Source organism: Sciurus carolinensis, chromosome 9, assembly GCF_902686445.1.
Source record: "Sciurus carolinensis chromosome 9, mSciCar1.2, whole genome shotgun sequence".
NCBI lineage: Eukaryota > Metazoa > Chordata > Mammalia > Rodentia > Sciuridae > Sciurus > Sciurus carolinensis.
Genome location: NC_062221.1, coordinates 13,822,320 through 13,839,025, shown reverse-complemented (window position 1 = coordinate 13,839,025; position 16,706 = coordinate 13,822,320). Strand labels below are relative to the sequence as shown.

The 16,706-nt window shown below is 43.5% G+C and overlaps 1 protein-coding gene across 1 annotated transcript in view; it reads right to left on the bottom strand.

The window, feature by feature from the left end:
- The window catches only part of Slc9a9 (solute carrier family 9 member A9), a 547,508-nt gene that overhangs the window by 106,802 nt on the left and 424,000 nt on the right, over nucleotides 1-16,706 (bottom strand). The window contains exon 13 of the mRNA XM_047564064.1: nucleotides 9,042-9,093. Coding sequence (XP_047420020.1) covers nucleotides 9,042-9,093 — 52 coding nt within the window. The remainder of the gene's footprint in view (nucleotides 1-9,041; nucleotides 9,094-16,706) is intronic.

The window sequence follows — 16,706 nt, the reverse complement described above, 5'->3', positions numbered from 1 at the left end:
TCCAACACCTCTTATAGAATAATCCAGATTCCCAATAATGTAAAATTCATAATGCCCAGCATATCACAGAACTATGAGCCGGGGGGAAAGTGAGGAAGCATGAGCCACAGACAAAAACTAAAAGGCCATCTGTAGAAACGAACTTCGAAATGACTCAGATATCAGGATAAACAGGCAGAGACTTTAAAACGGCTATAAAATATGCTGAAGAATTTAAATAGAAAGGTCAAAGCAAATGAGAACACAATTGAAGAGCCCAGGAAAATGTAGACAATGTATAAAGAAAAGGAAATTCTAGAATGAAAAAGCATATTACCTGGAAAGAAAAACCTACTTATATTGGTTTAAGGGGAGAATAAGTGGTAACAAAGTCGAAAAGAGGACAATAAAAATTACACTCTTCAATTTGTAGAACACAGAGAAATTAGGTGAAAAGAACAGACGTGTATCTAAATGGTGTGAGAAATTAGCATAAGTTAGCCTACCACATATGTAACTGGAGTGTGAGACACATAGCAGAGAGACCAGGGAAAACAAACCTGCTGAAGAAACAACCGTAGACTGGTCCCCAAATCTGATTTAAATATCAACCTGGAGACCCAAGAAACTCAGTAAATCTGAATCAGAAAAAATTCAAAGAAAAGCAAACCTGATATATGAGTCAAACTTCTAAACCTAAAGATAAAGGGAAAATCTTAAAAGAAATCAGGCATAAAACAGGTCATGTTATGCTCAGAGAAATAAAACAAAAATCCTACTGACTTTTCATCAAAAACAAAATAAAAAAAAGGAAAATAGAAAACAACTGAATACAATTTCCCAAGTGTTGAAAGAAGCTCATCATCAAAACACAATTCTAAAACCTGTGAAAAATGTTGAAATAAATGAAGCACTGTATGACAGAACTAAATGGGAGCAATAGGAAAACCATCACTGGAGTTGGAAGTTTTACAACGAATGATAAAATAAATAAATTAAACTAAAATAAATCCACTGGACATAATTGCATTTATCGAATATCAGAATGCTATATTCCACAGTTGTTCGGTGTGGTATTCAAACTGTTGCCAGAATACACATTTTCCCCAACTACGTATGGAGTGTTTACCAAGGCAGACCAATTGGAACTATAGAATAAATCTCAATACGTTTAAAAAGGCTGAACTTTTACAGATTACTATAAGGTTCAAACTCTTGACCGTAGCCCAAATGATCTATAGGGTAGATCAATTGCTTTAGAGGTCCCAATTTTTCATCCCTTCCTGTATCCCTGTTCTTTTCCTTGTAACTTGGCAGTGCTTTGACCAAAGAGGAGTTGTCTATTTATACACCTGCTTTCTGGGATGGCCTTGTAACTTTCTTTGATCAATAGACTGTAGCAGCAGTGCCAGTGTATTAGTTCTGAGTCTCAAGAAACCTGGCTTGTTTTTGCTGACATTCTTGCCCTCTGTCTTTTCCAGGAGAAAGACATGCTCAGGGTTGCTCATTCATCTCTGGAAGAGATGAGAGTTATGTGGAACTCAGCCCAGTCTCCTAACTCATCCCAGTTAAGGCTATCCTGAACCAGCCAACAGTCATCCAACTCTAGAAATGTGAACAAAACCCAGCTAATATGGATAGGGTTATCTAACCAATCTTGGACTCATTATATGAGTCCAAACTAGATCAGCTGAATTCCACACACTTGTGGGATGAATATTGCTTATTGCATGCCTCCGAGATTTTGTGTGCTTGTTATACAGCACTCTCGTGGCAATGGGTAACTGATACATTCTGGCTCCTCCTACATCTTTGACTGATTCATATCCTGCAATGCTCCCTGTGGCTTTCTCTAGCTATACTGGCATCTTTGCTCTTTGTCAAACAGATTGGGAATATTCCTTCCTCAGGGACTTTGTACTGTCTGAAATGTTCTTCTTTTAGGTAGCTACATGAACAAGAATTTTAGGCTGGCTAGCAGCTCAGCCCTCGCCAGGAGGAAGTAGCAAGAAGAGTTAGACTCCCTCCTACTGAGAGGCAGCAGAGCCAGTTCACTGTAATTAAGGACCAACACACTGTTCCAGGTATTGCCTAGACAATGGACCAATGCCCTCAACTGAGTAGAGGGTGAAAGGAAGGACTCCCTATCGAGGTGATCAGAGTAGAGGATGAGCAATATGCTCCAGTCCATCAAGATGAGAATACCCTTGATTTTCTCAATAGGATTAGGAAGTCAGGAGGAACAGGCAAAGTGATTACTCAAGTGTACCTTATTGGGAGGAGAGGTGTTAAGATTTAGCTATGTATGAGGTGTCTCCCGAAAATTTGTGTGTGAAACAAAGCAAGAAAATTAGAGGTGAAATAATTGGGTTATGAGAGCCTTAAGCTAATCAGTGCATTAATCCACTTGCATGGATTACCTGGAGGTACCTGTAGGCAGACAGGGTGTGGCTGGAGGAGGTGGGCCACTGGGGGTGTGCCTTTGGGGTGTATATTTTGTCCCTGGTGAGTGGAACTCTCTACTTCCTGTCTGCCCATGTCGTGAGCTGCTTTCCTCCTCCACACCCTCTCGCCATGTTGTTCTGCCTCACCTCAGGCCCAGAGCTATGGAGTTGGCCATCTATCGACTGAGACCTCTGAAACCGTGAGCCCCAGATAAAAACTTTTCCTCCTCTAAAATTGTTTTTGTCAAATCTTTTGGTCACAGTGATGTAAAAACTGACAAAAACAAGAGAAGACCACATTCACGGACTGAACGTTTGTCCCCGAGGGCATGTGACAAGGCACTCTGAGGGTGACTCAGCTTCAGCTTTTAGACCTGGCTCAAAACATCAGTGGTTTGTTGTCTTTGGAAGAGTCCTCTTTTTAGCTTCAATTTCATCATTTTTAAAATAGGCTATAATAGGTATCTTGATTGGTCAAGGTAAAGATGAAGGGATACCAAACTTCTATGTAAAATATATAGAAAGTGTCTGTGTTACTAAAGTATCCTAATTTTACACAGCCACGTCAATGTTTATAGCAGCTCAATTCACAATAGCTAGATTATGGAACCAACCTAGATGCCTTTCAACTGATGAATAGATAAAGAAACTGTGGTATATATACACAAGGGAATATTATTCAGTCATAAAGAAGAATATTATAACATTTGCAGATAAATGGATGGAATTGGAAGTTATCATGCTAAGTGAAATAAGTCAATCCCCAAAACCAAAGACCAAATGTTTTCCCTGACAAGTGGATGATGATATATAATGGGGGTGGTGGGTGAGAGAAGAATGGAGGAACTTTAGATTACATAGAGGGAAATGAAAGGGAGCGGAGTATAAAAATGGTGGAATGAGACAGACATCATGACCCTATGTACGTGTATGATTACACGAATGGTATGAATCCACATCATGCACAAACACAGAAATGAAATGATGTACCCCATTTGTGTACAATGAATCACAATGCAGCCTGTAAAAATAAAATAAAATAAAATAATAATAAAAAAGAAAGTGTCCCTAAGGTGTAGTTGCCACCTTCCTCCATGTGCTGCTTCTCGGTTATTCCTGCTTTCTACCACATGTAACAGTAGAATCTACTGGTAAGATCAATGTATGAAATTTGGTTCTATATAATGAAAAATTAGTGGGGGAGGAGGGGGGAGGCTTTTGAAGGTACAAGCAGTAAATAAATATAGCCCCAAACAACTCAATATCAGCAAAGGCAAACCCAAAGTATTTGCTCTGATAATACTTGTTTTTGTTTTTAATCAAAAGACCACTCATTTCAACATTAAAAACTCTCGCCTGGGTCACATCCTCTTTCTGAAATATCAGTGGGGGAGTGTGAAATCTACATCCAGAGGCCAACTCCAACATCATAGGAGAAACAGAGGAAGCAGGCCTGAAAATGTGTTGATAATTGTTAACTGTGTGGCATGGGGGAGTGAGATTAATTATACTCTTCTCTAAAAGTTTATTAGGATTTTTTTTTTTTTTTTGGAAAATACTGAGAATGAAAAATGAGATTTTACGTGATGACCCAGCTGACCCCACCTTCTGGTAACGAATCTCTTCCTGTCCTGACCCTGCTTGTGTTTCTAGCCCTTGCGACTCTGGAGGTCCCTGCCCAGGCAGTGTCAGCTGTACAGAGAACAGATGCCTTCATTTGTCACCTGTGGTCTCCCAGTCTCAGGGAGGCTCCAGGTGAAGGTTCTCTGGGAGCTGGCCATTTGACCTTTGCTTGCCTTCTTCACATCCCTCATACTTTGACAGACACTCCGTTGTGTCCCTTCTGGGCACTCGTCTTTCTGGTGGAGAAATCCTGGTCCTTTAATCCCTGTCCCTCTGGCAGCTGCTCCTTCCACTGAGTTACTGCGGTTTTTCTGGGCCTTTCTGAGCTCTGTTCTGACTTCCTTGAGCAGCAGTGACCAGAACTGACCCATGGGGGTTGCACACATGCATGGAGGATGACCCAAACCAGAATTTCAATGAAGGGATTGTGGGAAGCAAAAGAAAATGGGAAGTTAACATGAGGAAATAAGCACTCTGCTTAAAAGGAAAATTGTGTTAGAAACTACGAAAGTCAGCTTCATTGTAATGGTGGACAGTGAAGTGGGAAGAAAAAATTTTCCAAAGGATTAGTTTGATTACTTTCAAGCTCTAAATTGCCAAGGGTGACCACCACATGTAAATAAAATCAAACTCACCACCTTGACCCAGGAGCTGCTCCTGTCCATCTCTCCCGCCTCATCTCCATCTGCTCCCGCCATGCCTACCCAGCCCCAGCCATGCTGGTCTGCTTGCTGCCCTTGGGCATACCTTAACCCTGCGGCTCCAGGCCTTTGACCTTCCTGTACCCTCTGTCTGGTCCCGTGGATCTTACATGGCTTGCTTCTGCACGTCGTTCAGTTCTCTGATCAAATGTTACCTCCTCAGAGAGGCCCACCCGGCCTCACAAACAGCCTCCCCTCCATCCTCCATCTCGTGACTGCTCTGTGTTGTCCTCCTCTGAACCTAAACTGCGCAGCTGTTGACCTTTCTTCCCAGCGTCCCTTGTTAAAGTCGAAGCTCTGCGAGGGAGAAGACTTTGAAATGATAACTGCCGAATCCTGTTCACACCTGGATTAGGATCTGACACGAGCGTTGTCAGTAATTAGGTCCAAGAATGAATGATGTGCACCTGCTAAGAGTAGAAGTTCTGGAAGCCGACTCAGACTTCCCCTCTGCCTTCTGTGGCCCTTGCTCAGGTTATTCTCTGTGCACAATCTCCTTATTTGTAAGATGAGGATAATAATGGCACCCACTCAGGGGTATCTTGGAAGCCAAGTGAAGCAATACATGAAAGATGCTTAAAACTGTGTTAAAAATAATGCAAGTTCAGATCCCAAAGATTATTAATTTTACTTCCCACAAGCTGAGCAAGAATAGGCATATGTAATTATGCACGTTGATTCTTGATCTTGAGCATCTACAGTCCGTAATGGTCATAACTACTTGTGAAACGTTTAGCTTTCAGTTAGTTAAGACTAGGATCTTGTACGTATACCATGTCAAAATACATTCTGCTGTCACATGTCACTAAAAAGAAGAACAACAAAACAAATAGGATTTTTTTTTTAAGGTCGATGAGTGCAAAAATTAGCCTCCTGGTTAATGCAAACTTAGTTTAATAAATGCAAATCAAGTGGAAACACACAGTCTTCGTAAGAGTTAGGGTTATATTCTGGGGTCCAACAGAACCACGGGTGCTCATAATAAGTAAAGTAATTGACAGACAAATGAGGGCAGGTGGTGTCTGGACAGATAATTTGGAAAAATAAAACCAGTCCTGGAGAGGATGTTGGAAAAAGCTTACACTCATGTGTGAGTTGGTAGGCTGCAAATCAGTACAACACTTTGGAAAGCATCCTCAAATGACTAGTAAATGGAACACCCAGATGACCCAGCTATCCCACTTCTCGGTATCTATCCAAAAGAACTGAAGTCAGCATGCTGTGATTACATGCATACATTCAGCTAAGTTATGGAACCAGCCCAGGTGACTGTCAACAGATAAATGGATAAAGAAAATATGGTATGTATCCCCAATGGAGTTTTTACTCAGCTATAAATTAGAATAAAATTGTGTATGTCATTTTCTGGTAAATGGGTGGAACTGGAGAACATCATGCTAAGTGAGATAAATCAGACTCAGAAAGTCAAGGGTCAAATGTTCTCTCTCATTTGTGGAAGCTAGACGAAGTAATAAACAAAGGAGAGGATCCTATGAAAATAGGAAAGGAAAGGAGTGGAGCAGAAGAAAGGGATCAACGGGGAGGGCGTGAGGTGGGAGAGGGGACTGTGGAATGAAACTGACCAGATTATACTACATGCATGGATAATATATCACAGCAAATTCCACTTTTATGTGTATCTATGATGTACGAATTAAAAAACAATAAAAAAGTAGAAGAAAGAGCAATGGAGTAGAGGAAGGGGATCATGGGGAGAGAAGAGGGGAAAACGTGGAAGAACTATGGATTGAAATGGAGCAAACTACACACACACGCTGTGTGGAATACTCACACGCGAGCACACACACATATAATACCGAGGTGTGGGATGGTGGCTGGGTCGTTTGGTGGTTCCATTACTAGACATCTGAGGAATATCCACACTGCTTTCCAAAGCAGTTGTACTAATTTGCAGTCTACCAACCATGTGCAAGTGTACCTTTTTCCAACATCCTCTCCAGGACTGGTGTTTTGTTTGTTTGTGTTCCCATGAACACCGTGGCTTGTAACTTTGGGCATGAGCCCACTCTTTCCTGTACTTGACGCTGACCAGCTACCCCAACATGTAGACAAAACCTCTTTCTGAAACCTACTGACCTTGGCAGCGACACAGCATGGTAAATATGAACACTTAGAGGCTGCTTCTTAAAAGCAGAGTTGTTTGTAGCAGCAGCAGTTTAGTGGGAACGTGGTGAATTATAATATTAGTACTTCACATTTAGATTCACACTTCACACTTCTCTGTGTCCTTTGCAGGAGGTTCCAAGCGAGGAATGTCTTTTACAACATAGTGACCTGTGAAGTTTTGCACCCCTGGAAGAGGTGGATGATTTTTTTTTCCCTCTAATGATGAGAATTTAGCACACTACTGATAATTTCCTTCCTGCCTTCTTTGGCTACCAGAAAGCTCACTTACAGATCCACGTTGGTGAGGAAACCCTTATTTCTGATTCTCCTCACCTCCTCTGGACTTGGCTTTCTTTATTATTCTTTCATTATTATTACTTTTTCCTGAAATCTAAAATTCTTTAAAAATATGTCACTATTATTTAATTAGAAGTAGTGGTATAAATCACCTCAAATCTTACATGAAATGAAATGGATTTAACTCAATTAAATTGGGTAGTTTTCCTAAACATAATTTCCCCTGATAGTTATCTGGAGAGGTGGGCATTGTTATCATTCACATTGTGCAGAAAGGGAAACAGAGACTCAAATTGTAAAAAATTTGCCCAAGACCCAAATAACACCTAGCGTTCACTGTTCTGTGTTGCGTTATTCTCGTTCTCTAACAAGAACAATGATAAAAGAATACCTTTCAGTGCTGTAATATCTTCAAGAAGAGTTATTACTGAATTAACAATAGCGAACTTTGTTTTTAAAGCGTCACATGAATGAAACTAAAATAAAATACATTCAAATTGTTCAAGGAAGGCGTTAGGCTAGCAGGAAATTTCACCAATAATTATATGTGATTGCAAAGTATGAGGCATTTAGAGGAAGACAAAGAATTTTCTTTGATGAATTTTCTTATCCTTTTAAAGAAAAAAAGGTGTAGGAGAGGAAGAAGATTTAGATAAAAGTTTTGCTTGAAGGCAGGAGAAGAGATTATTTGACCTATACAAGATGAAAATGCTTTTCAAAATTCAGCCACCACCAGACCTTACTCACTCATTACAGCCTGCCAGGTCTGGAGATGGGCTTTGATCTCCTTCCTGAGGTCACCAAGCTGGCCCTAATACCAGTGCTTCCGGCACCCCTGCTGGGCTCAACCTTGCAGCTAGGTGTGTTTCCCGGGCAATGAGATTTGCAGCACACGTGGCAACAAAGTCCAAGCCCTTGTGAGTCAGGTGCAGGGCAAGTTATTTTCTCAGCCTTTTCTATAGAGCACAAGCTCCTTCCTTCTTTCTACCTTTGTGAACCAGGACCAGGAAAGAGGCTTCCTGTTCATGAACGCCAAGGAGCTGTGCCTCATTAATTGTATTGTGGGGGAAAACCCATGAAAACAAAGAGATGCAGCTTGTCCTCCAATCCAAATATGCTCACGACGCGATTCATTAGCAACATCACTTATTTACAACATTATCCCAACAACATCTGCTACTTCCAATTACAGCAAAAGGTGTTAACATTTCCACACATTTGTTCATCCGTTTTAAGCACCCAGGTAAGTATGGCTGATGCAATATTGCCCTTATCAGGTTGAAATCCAGAGTCTGGAGAATAACTTTCCTCTCCTCCAGGGAAGAGCACATTGTTCTGAACAATTTTCTGAAAGGATGTTTAGGTCTCTGTGGATAATCATTGCTCAGTTAAGTCAGGAATGGATCACCTCGATAGCCTTGCAGTCTCTCGCCTGTTTCAATATTTCTGTACACTTAGACCTGATTAATGAGAAGCCATGTGGGAGAAACAGGTCCATTTGTTGTGTGCTCCACATGTACCAGGCAGGCTTCGAATAAATTCACCGAGATCACTTAGCTAGCAAGTTGCTGGGCAGGGATTTGAGTCATGCCTCATTTTAAGGGCCATGGTCTGGCTCCTACATTGTAGTTTTCAGGCTTCCTGCTGCCACAGAGAGGCTGTAAGTTTATGCTAGTTCTGAGCCCTCATATGCTAAAAATGATCAACACCCGGAATTCCTATGTATTCTGTTGCCCTCCAATTTGTTCTATCAGCAGAGGCGGCCCTGTTTAGAGCAGGCCTCTTGCCTCCATGCTGGACAACCTGGAACAGTCCATGAAACAGAACCTCTCGTAGCTCTAAAGTCTATACATGGGCTTGATTGACTTGCCTGGTATGAGGAGGGCTCCTCCTTCAGGTTTTCATCCAGGTCCACACCAACTCTGTTAAGAAAGCAGAAAACTGGTAAATGCCCTGCTACAGAAGGTCCGAGATCACCTCGTGCATTAGATCACCTGACCCAAATTTGATGCAAATCTAAGAAAGGACTTGGCAGAAAGCCACCCTACCTTTCCTCAATGAGAAGACCCTCAAATAGATTGATGCCAAATGAGAACGTGGTGTGCTGTGGGCCTCAGTACAGATGGAGAAATTGAGCATCAACAGCAATTGCTTGCTGCTGTCCTTCCCAACAAGAGCAGGGGCCCTGCAAGCCTGGGACGGGAGCCATTGGTAAAAAAAAAAACAAAAACAAAAACAAAACCTCAATAGCCCTAAAACAGGGATCCAGGAGGAGAGGGGACCTGGTACCACCATAGAACCCACTGAGCAAACTCTCCTGGGACTTTAGGTGCCCAGTCTAGAGTAGGGTTCCCGGGACAGAGAATCAAATCTTTGTCTAGATATTCAATAAAACTTCCCAGAGGGAGGATCCATATTGTGGGGGCTGAGGTTTATACAATTCAGGGGGCTTTCTTCAAGGAAAGGAATACAAATATCAAATCGGAAGTGAAAGTGATTTTTTAGAAAGAGAAAATAATTATTTTTTAAAAGCTGATAATTGAAATAGGCATCTTAAAATTTAGAAAAAAACACAATGATTTAATGAATGGTCTGATACACCTGTAAAGTAATTTTTCACCTGTAATATTTGCTTCCATACTTTGATACTCTCTTCACATGATAACGATTTTATGTTAGGGAGAATAGAAAGATAAGGTAGCCTTTCCTCTTGCAATATGGATCAAAATTATTGATAGTGGGGAGGCGTTAAGGCTTGCTTCCTCACCCGTAGGCATGCTTGCTGTGTGCAGCACTGTTAGTGTAAGGCCGTTAAAATGCAAGATTTCTGATAAAGTTCATTTCATGCAATTTCCATAAACAACATGCAGCACACTTATCCCTCTCCCTACTTCTTATTGAACGTGTTTCTGAATTTCCATTTTGACAGGGCATCCATGAGAACTGAATTTTACACATCTCATGACTGCAAGGATTTCCCACCACTTCTGGCTCAGTGCATTTCAAACCTTGGTTTTCCTCCACTTCCCACAGATTTCTGATGCCAGGTGCCAAAGGACACATTCATATTTAATTCAGTTTTTGTGCACTGTTTCTATAAACCTTTCCTACCCAGGGATGGCCAGCAGTGACTCACAGAAGGCCCATACAAATGTGTCCCATTCAATCCAAACCAAGTGCTTTCCCAGTTCGACTTTCCCTGAGTTGGAGACCCTGAGGGCCCGCAGCCCTCTAAGCAGACAAGGATGAGGGAGGGGAAGCCATAGAGGAATAAAACAGCAGTGAACTCAACTGTGTTTAAAATATATTCCTTTTGCAAATCTTAAAAAAACATAGGACCCTGGGAACTAAGTGCTGGGGATCTTCCCAGGGCCGGGAAGGACTAGAGTAAGTGAGGGCCCCTGAAGCTTGAACTCCCTCTCCCCCAGAGAATGTGCCTCTGGGTGGGCGGAAGGCCCAAGTCGGGGAGCCGCGGCCAGACTGGGGCTCCCGCAGAGGCCTTCCTCTGAAGCCACTTTGCTGGAACTTTGGTCTGCCGTCTGGGTGGGGAAGTGAAGGCAAGGTTAGCAGCTGCCACTCAGGCCCATGTGTGGACTTGAGCAGTCTCCTCTCCACGTCACCCTGGTCCATTCAAAAGAGCAGTTTCAAGAAGGGGGAACTGGAAGGGATTAGGGAGAAGAAAGGGAGAGGGTGTCAGGAAGGCGGGGGAAGGACTGAGGAAGGAAGGAGGTGAGGGAGTGCCAGGACAGTGGAAAGGGGAGGGAGAGAGTGGACGGGCTTGACAGCCAGGCCTCCCCAGGGAGTCCAGTCCAGCAGTGACCATGGGGTCTGAGAGGTCTCAGTTTAACAGTGAGGCCCATGGGTGGAGGCCCCTGGCCACCCTTGCTCATGGGACTGAGTGGTCCTCAGGCCTGTTTGGGGGCTCTCTGGCAGACGGTGGGGGCTGGGAGTGGCCTCTGAAGCTCTATTACTGGAATTGGCCAGATCTGTCCCTTCCAAGGGCTACCTGGCACCCAGGTGGGCTGTGAATTGAACTGAGGTGCTAAAGCTCCTCCTGCTGCACCTGTTCAGGGCCCTTTTCTAGTTATCTGTCTGGAAAACTGGAGAGAACAGAAATTAAATTTCATAAGAAACCCAGCAATTAAAATCTGAGGTAGGACTGAGGTTTGCCACCAAAATTTAAGCTTTCCTCCCCAGCAGCAATCAAAGCAGACGTTTCTAGTTCCAATTATTCCAGCAGCCAGATGGAACCGAGGCATGATGGCAGCGGATTAAGTTCTTGGGCTTCCCGTGTGTGCAGCATCCCAGAGGCCTGGGTGAGCGCGAGACCTCGCGTCCTCCCTCAGCCGGCTTCCTGGCAACCCTGGGCCTGCACCCGGCCAGTCCTGCAGCTCCTCTTGGCCTTGCACAGAATGGACATCTCCAGTGGTTCGAGGAAGGAGAACCTCTGTGAAAATCACTTGCCCCCCGGGGCAGCCGGGTGAGCAAAACAGACCGGATCCCAGCCCCACACGCCTGCATTTTGTGCATTTTAATGAGCATGTTATAAAAAAAAATTATTGTAGTTAAAGTGCTGTGAAGGAAAGGCACAGGAGAACCGGGGCTTCTTTCACTTTGAGTTTTTGGCTACTCTTGATAAAAATCTTGCTAAAATATATGACTTGGCTTCCTGCCTCCTTAAACACAGTGCAATGGGGTGCTCTCTCATCTTAACTGGAGGTCTCAGCATGGCCATTGGTCCCATAAAGTCTAACACGCACTGCATTGTAATGATTTCTGAGAGGTGTCTAAACCTCTTTATGACCACATTAAATGATCCCTGGCTACTATTATTATTTTTTCTTTTTTTAATTCTTATATCTGCCAGTTAGATTGCCTTGGTTTTTCTAGCTGCAACTATATGTTAGCATATTGTCCCTATGTCCCCCTTACCCCATACCATCACCTCCTTTTAATGGAGTATGGGACTAATAACCTGACAGGCAAATGGAATACATTGTTTTTTCAGACACACACACACATGTAACATAAAAGAATAAAATTCAAACATGATAGAAGGCTTATAAAACACACAGTGTTCTTAGCCTCACACCTGTACACCCCCGTTGCCTCTAAGGGCCATTTTCTGTCTTTTCTTGGTTGTGATATATAATGACTTTTACCTACTGGCACGTTGGCAAGGCATCCCTGGGGTTATGCAAACATGCCCGCAGCGTCTCTGTCTCTTACTCTATGGTTCAAGCAAGCAAGTCAGAGTGTGGAGGACATTTTAGAGCTGACCTCGTACCCTCTCACTTTTATGTGCAAAAGATCACCTACATACTATGGGTTTTTTGAGAGACTATTAGAAGGAAGACAGGTTGTCTGCAACTTGGGATATACATGGCGCCTCCCCAGCTGAGGTCACCATGTAGAGGATGAAGTCTGCCCTGCTCAGTGATATCCCAGGCTCTTCAGCCCTTCTCCATCACTGTCAATCAAACTTTGTCCATCTGTTCTGGACACGGTGTCCCCGGCCTGGTAACTGGACTTGTCCTTGTTTCTGAGCCCAGTACCCAATACTGCCCCTGAGCTCTGGATCTGCCAGTGCGTCTCCCAGCGCTGAACTCCTTCCCTCCAAACTCCAAGCTGGTGGTTTGGGCATCTGTGATGTCCCGCCTCCTTTCTGGAACTTCCAAGCACTGCCCCTCCCCTTCTGATCACCACTTTGACCCCTTCCTAGGTCTCGGATTCCTTAGCACTTGATATTTTCAGGCACTTGTCCCAAAGTGGCTGCCTGTTTCAGCTCTGTTCTCTGCTCCTGGGTGTGCTGGTGATCACAGGGCTCTGTCTGTGGCAACCCTGGCCTATCCTTTGTTCACCCATCTGGTTATACACAGTCAAACAGAGCAAACCAGTGCTCTGCATTCTATGCCAGCCCTAGCTGGAATCTGAGGCCTCAGGGCCACCCTGTGATTGCTGAGGATCGGTGAAACCCAGCTGTGATCTGGAGAAACTGACTGGGTTGAGAAATGTGGCTCCTTCTCTTCCTTGCCGAGTGACCTGGACGCTCTCTGAGCCTTGGTCTGGGTTTCCTCCCTAGTACAAAGGGAACAACAAGGGAGCCTACTTCATTGGGTCGTGGTAAGGAAGAAGTGAGAAAATATTTGTGAAGTGTTTCTCTTAGGACCCTGTAGGTAGAAAGCTGTTAAGAAATGCTAGCAGCAATTGTTAGTATTATTATTTTTCTTATTGTGGTGGTGCCAGAGCTTAGTCCCACCATGCTCATTGCTTGTTCCTTTCTGAGATAAACTCTTCTTGTCCTGAGTCCTGCACAGAGTGACCCTTGCTTGTGTTTACAGCAACAGTTGCACAGAGAGTGGCTGGTGCACAGGGGGAATTTCTGCTCTCATAGTGAAATATGTCTATCAAAAAAGGGCTGAGCTTCCCAGATTGCAACTTCTTTATGACTTATTGATAGGTTAGTGGGAAGAGAAGGCAGCAAGGACAGAAAGGAAGATATCTCAGGACTGGGGAGATAGCTCAGTCGGTAGAGAGCTTGCCTTGTAAGCACAAGGTCCTGGGTTCGATCCCTAGCACCCTCCCCCGCCCCCCCCCAAAAAAAAAGAAAGGAAGATATCTAAAGGGCAAAGGGAAGGAAAGAAGAGGATGGAGCTGAGCAGGAAGAAAGTAGAGAGACAGAAGGTGAAAAGGAAACCTGAAAAAGGAAAAGGAAGGAATATATCACACCAAAGAACAGGTGCTCTTAGCTGGCTCAGTGGCACACCTGTAATCCCAGCAGCTCAGGAGGCTGAGGCAGGAGGATCACGAGTTCAAGGTCAGCCTCAGCAACTTAGCGAGGCCCGAAGGAACTCATCGAGACCCTGTCTCTAAATAGAATTTTTAAAAGGGCTGGGGAGGTGGCTCAGTGGTTATGCACCCCTGGATTCAATCCCTGGTACCAAAAGCAAAACAAAGCAAAACTAGTAAAGGATTAAAAAGCAACAGCCTGGTTAAAATTTGATATGATGTTTTGCATTCTTGATGCACCTTTTAATTTTAAGCAAGTGGAGTGCTGCCTCCACGGTATTCAAATGGAAATGAAAGCGAGCTCTGCGGTGTTCCCAGCTGTGCCCAACGTCTCACTCCGGGTTGCTCATTACAGCCAGCATCCAGCTCCATTCCAGAGTGAGCCGCATCTCCCTGCACCGTAATGCACCTCCCTTCCTATTGTGCTTCCCTTCTTTGGTGAATTTTATTAGACATATTAAAATCTCGGGATGCTCCCATGCCCAACCCTGGCCAAAAAGAATACTCTGGAGTTGGGTTTTTCATGGAGGGAAAGCAAAGTACGTAACTCACAAAAGGCTCGCTTTTCCCATTAAAGCCAACGGCATCCATTCTGATCCTTATCACTTAGCACCTCCGGAAAGGCAGTGAAATATTACTAGGGCTTAGTTTCATTGTGTGAATTCCAAGAGTCTTAGGTGCAGTTCTGATTCTTTTTGAGCCCCCTGCTGACGAGGGCTGGGTAGTGGGGGAGGAGAAATCATTTCCTCTAAGAACTGTATTTGATAGCAAAGTGTAAAAAATGACATTTTCAGTAAAGGAAGAGTGACTGGATTTTGGGTACATAAATACAGCTTGACAATGGAGGAGTCTGAAAGACACTTGCTGAGGTTGGTGGACTAAGAGCATCACATGGGAGTCAAAAATCTGGCACTGTGTCTTGCCTTCTCCTTGTAGCCTTTGAATAAATTTCCTGGAGCTTGTCTCTGACCAAAGTGAATCTAATACAATTAATAATTCAAATATCTTAAATTCATTTTGGGAAAACAAGAGCATGAACAAAAGTGTGTGGAAGAACTCAATTTAATTCATGTTGTTGATTTAGTGAGGGACAGTATGAAGACTTGACCCGGGAGCCAGACCACATGGGTTCAAATCTTCCTTCTATCATTTACATTTTTAACTTTGAAACAAATTACTTAACCTCTCTAAACCTCAGTTTTGTCAACGGCAAATGGGAACACACATGAACATACTTTATGGGTGATTATAAGTATGAAATAAATTAATATATATAAAGTGTATAAAATATGGGCTGCCATCTTGGAAGCAGTCATGAAATGTTAGTTGATGTTCTTATTGTTATTAGTGGTCTTATTATTAAAGAGAAATTGATGTCCTCTAAATTGAGTGATAATACAAGACAGGCGAAAGCCAAGATAAGATTGTATATAAATAATAATGCCAAGACACAGAGGTTAATGATAGGATTCTGCCATCTAAATAACTACAAATAACTACAGTGTGGCACAATGAGTACTGTGCACAGATTATCAAACATGCCAACAATGACCCAATGAAAGAGGGCCATGGAGGAATAGGAGGTTTTACAGGGTTGCTGAGTACCGAGAAGCCAGAATGGTAAGAGTACAGGAGGGTGGGGGAGGGTACTCCAGGCACAGCAGGGGCAAAGCCATGGAAGTTGAAAGGAACAAAGTTTAGAACACAGTGTATAGCTCTGTGTGGCTGCGAGGGTCATGCATACTGAAGTAGACAGCATAATGTAACTTGAGACCAAATCTGAAGGATCTTGAGTACTATGCTTAGGTACTATGCTTGAGTACTATGCTTTTCTGTAGGCAGCCAGCAGTGAAATAATTAGATTTATACATTGGAAAGGTCACTGGAGGCATATATTATGATATTAAGACCCTGGAAGTATGGGGGTCATTTAGTTGACTACTTCAACGGTCCAACCCAGAATTGATTTGGGTCTAAACTAACAGTGGTGGTGGAGCAGAGGAGATAGATCTCAGAGCTGTGTACCTCGTGGGATGCTGGCAAGGTACAGGACTGACTGTGAGGAAGAGATAATATTGAGATATTCCTGAGTTTCCACTTAGGACATGTGAGTGGTTTTCCCTTGCCATTAACCATATTAAAGGAACAAAAATATGTGCCGGAATTTTCCAGAAGGGAAATCCTATTCCAAAGATGCAACTGAAGCTCAGGTTCCACAGATCTGAGTATTCTAATTGTGAGTAAAGCAATGGCGGCTCTCTACACTATGGAGTCAGGAAAAAAAGGCCCTCCCTCTTAAGGGTTTTGGCTTGTGGGAAGAGGAGGTTCCGACCCAAAGGCAAAGTACAAGGAATAAAAGAAGAGTTCTAGGTTCTTCAGGGCCAAGGTCCGAGAACTGGAAATGTTCTGAGGCTGGAGATGGGTGTGGTGTGTTCAGAATTTGAAGATGTCCTGGGACATCTCACTTAACAAGGACTACAGAGAGACTGGCAGGAAGGAGCCTCCAGATACTAGATCAACACAGAACATTTTCTGGATGAAAGCGGTGGTGATTGGTGTAGAAGCTTTGGGTTTGGATTGACAGGCCCTACATGAGACGGTACCACATTGAATTGCCCAGTTGTGACCAATTTGGGCTTAGTGCCAAGAAGAGGAACGACCCCACCCCCAGTTCTGTGGTGCTTTCAAGCAAAGGGTGCTGAACCACATTAGAGATGTTACGATACTGGTTCTGTGATCAGTCACT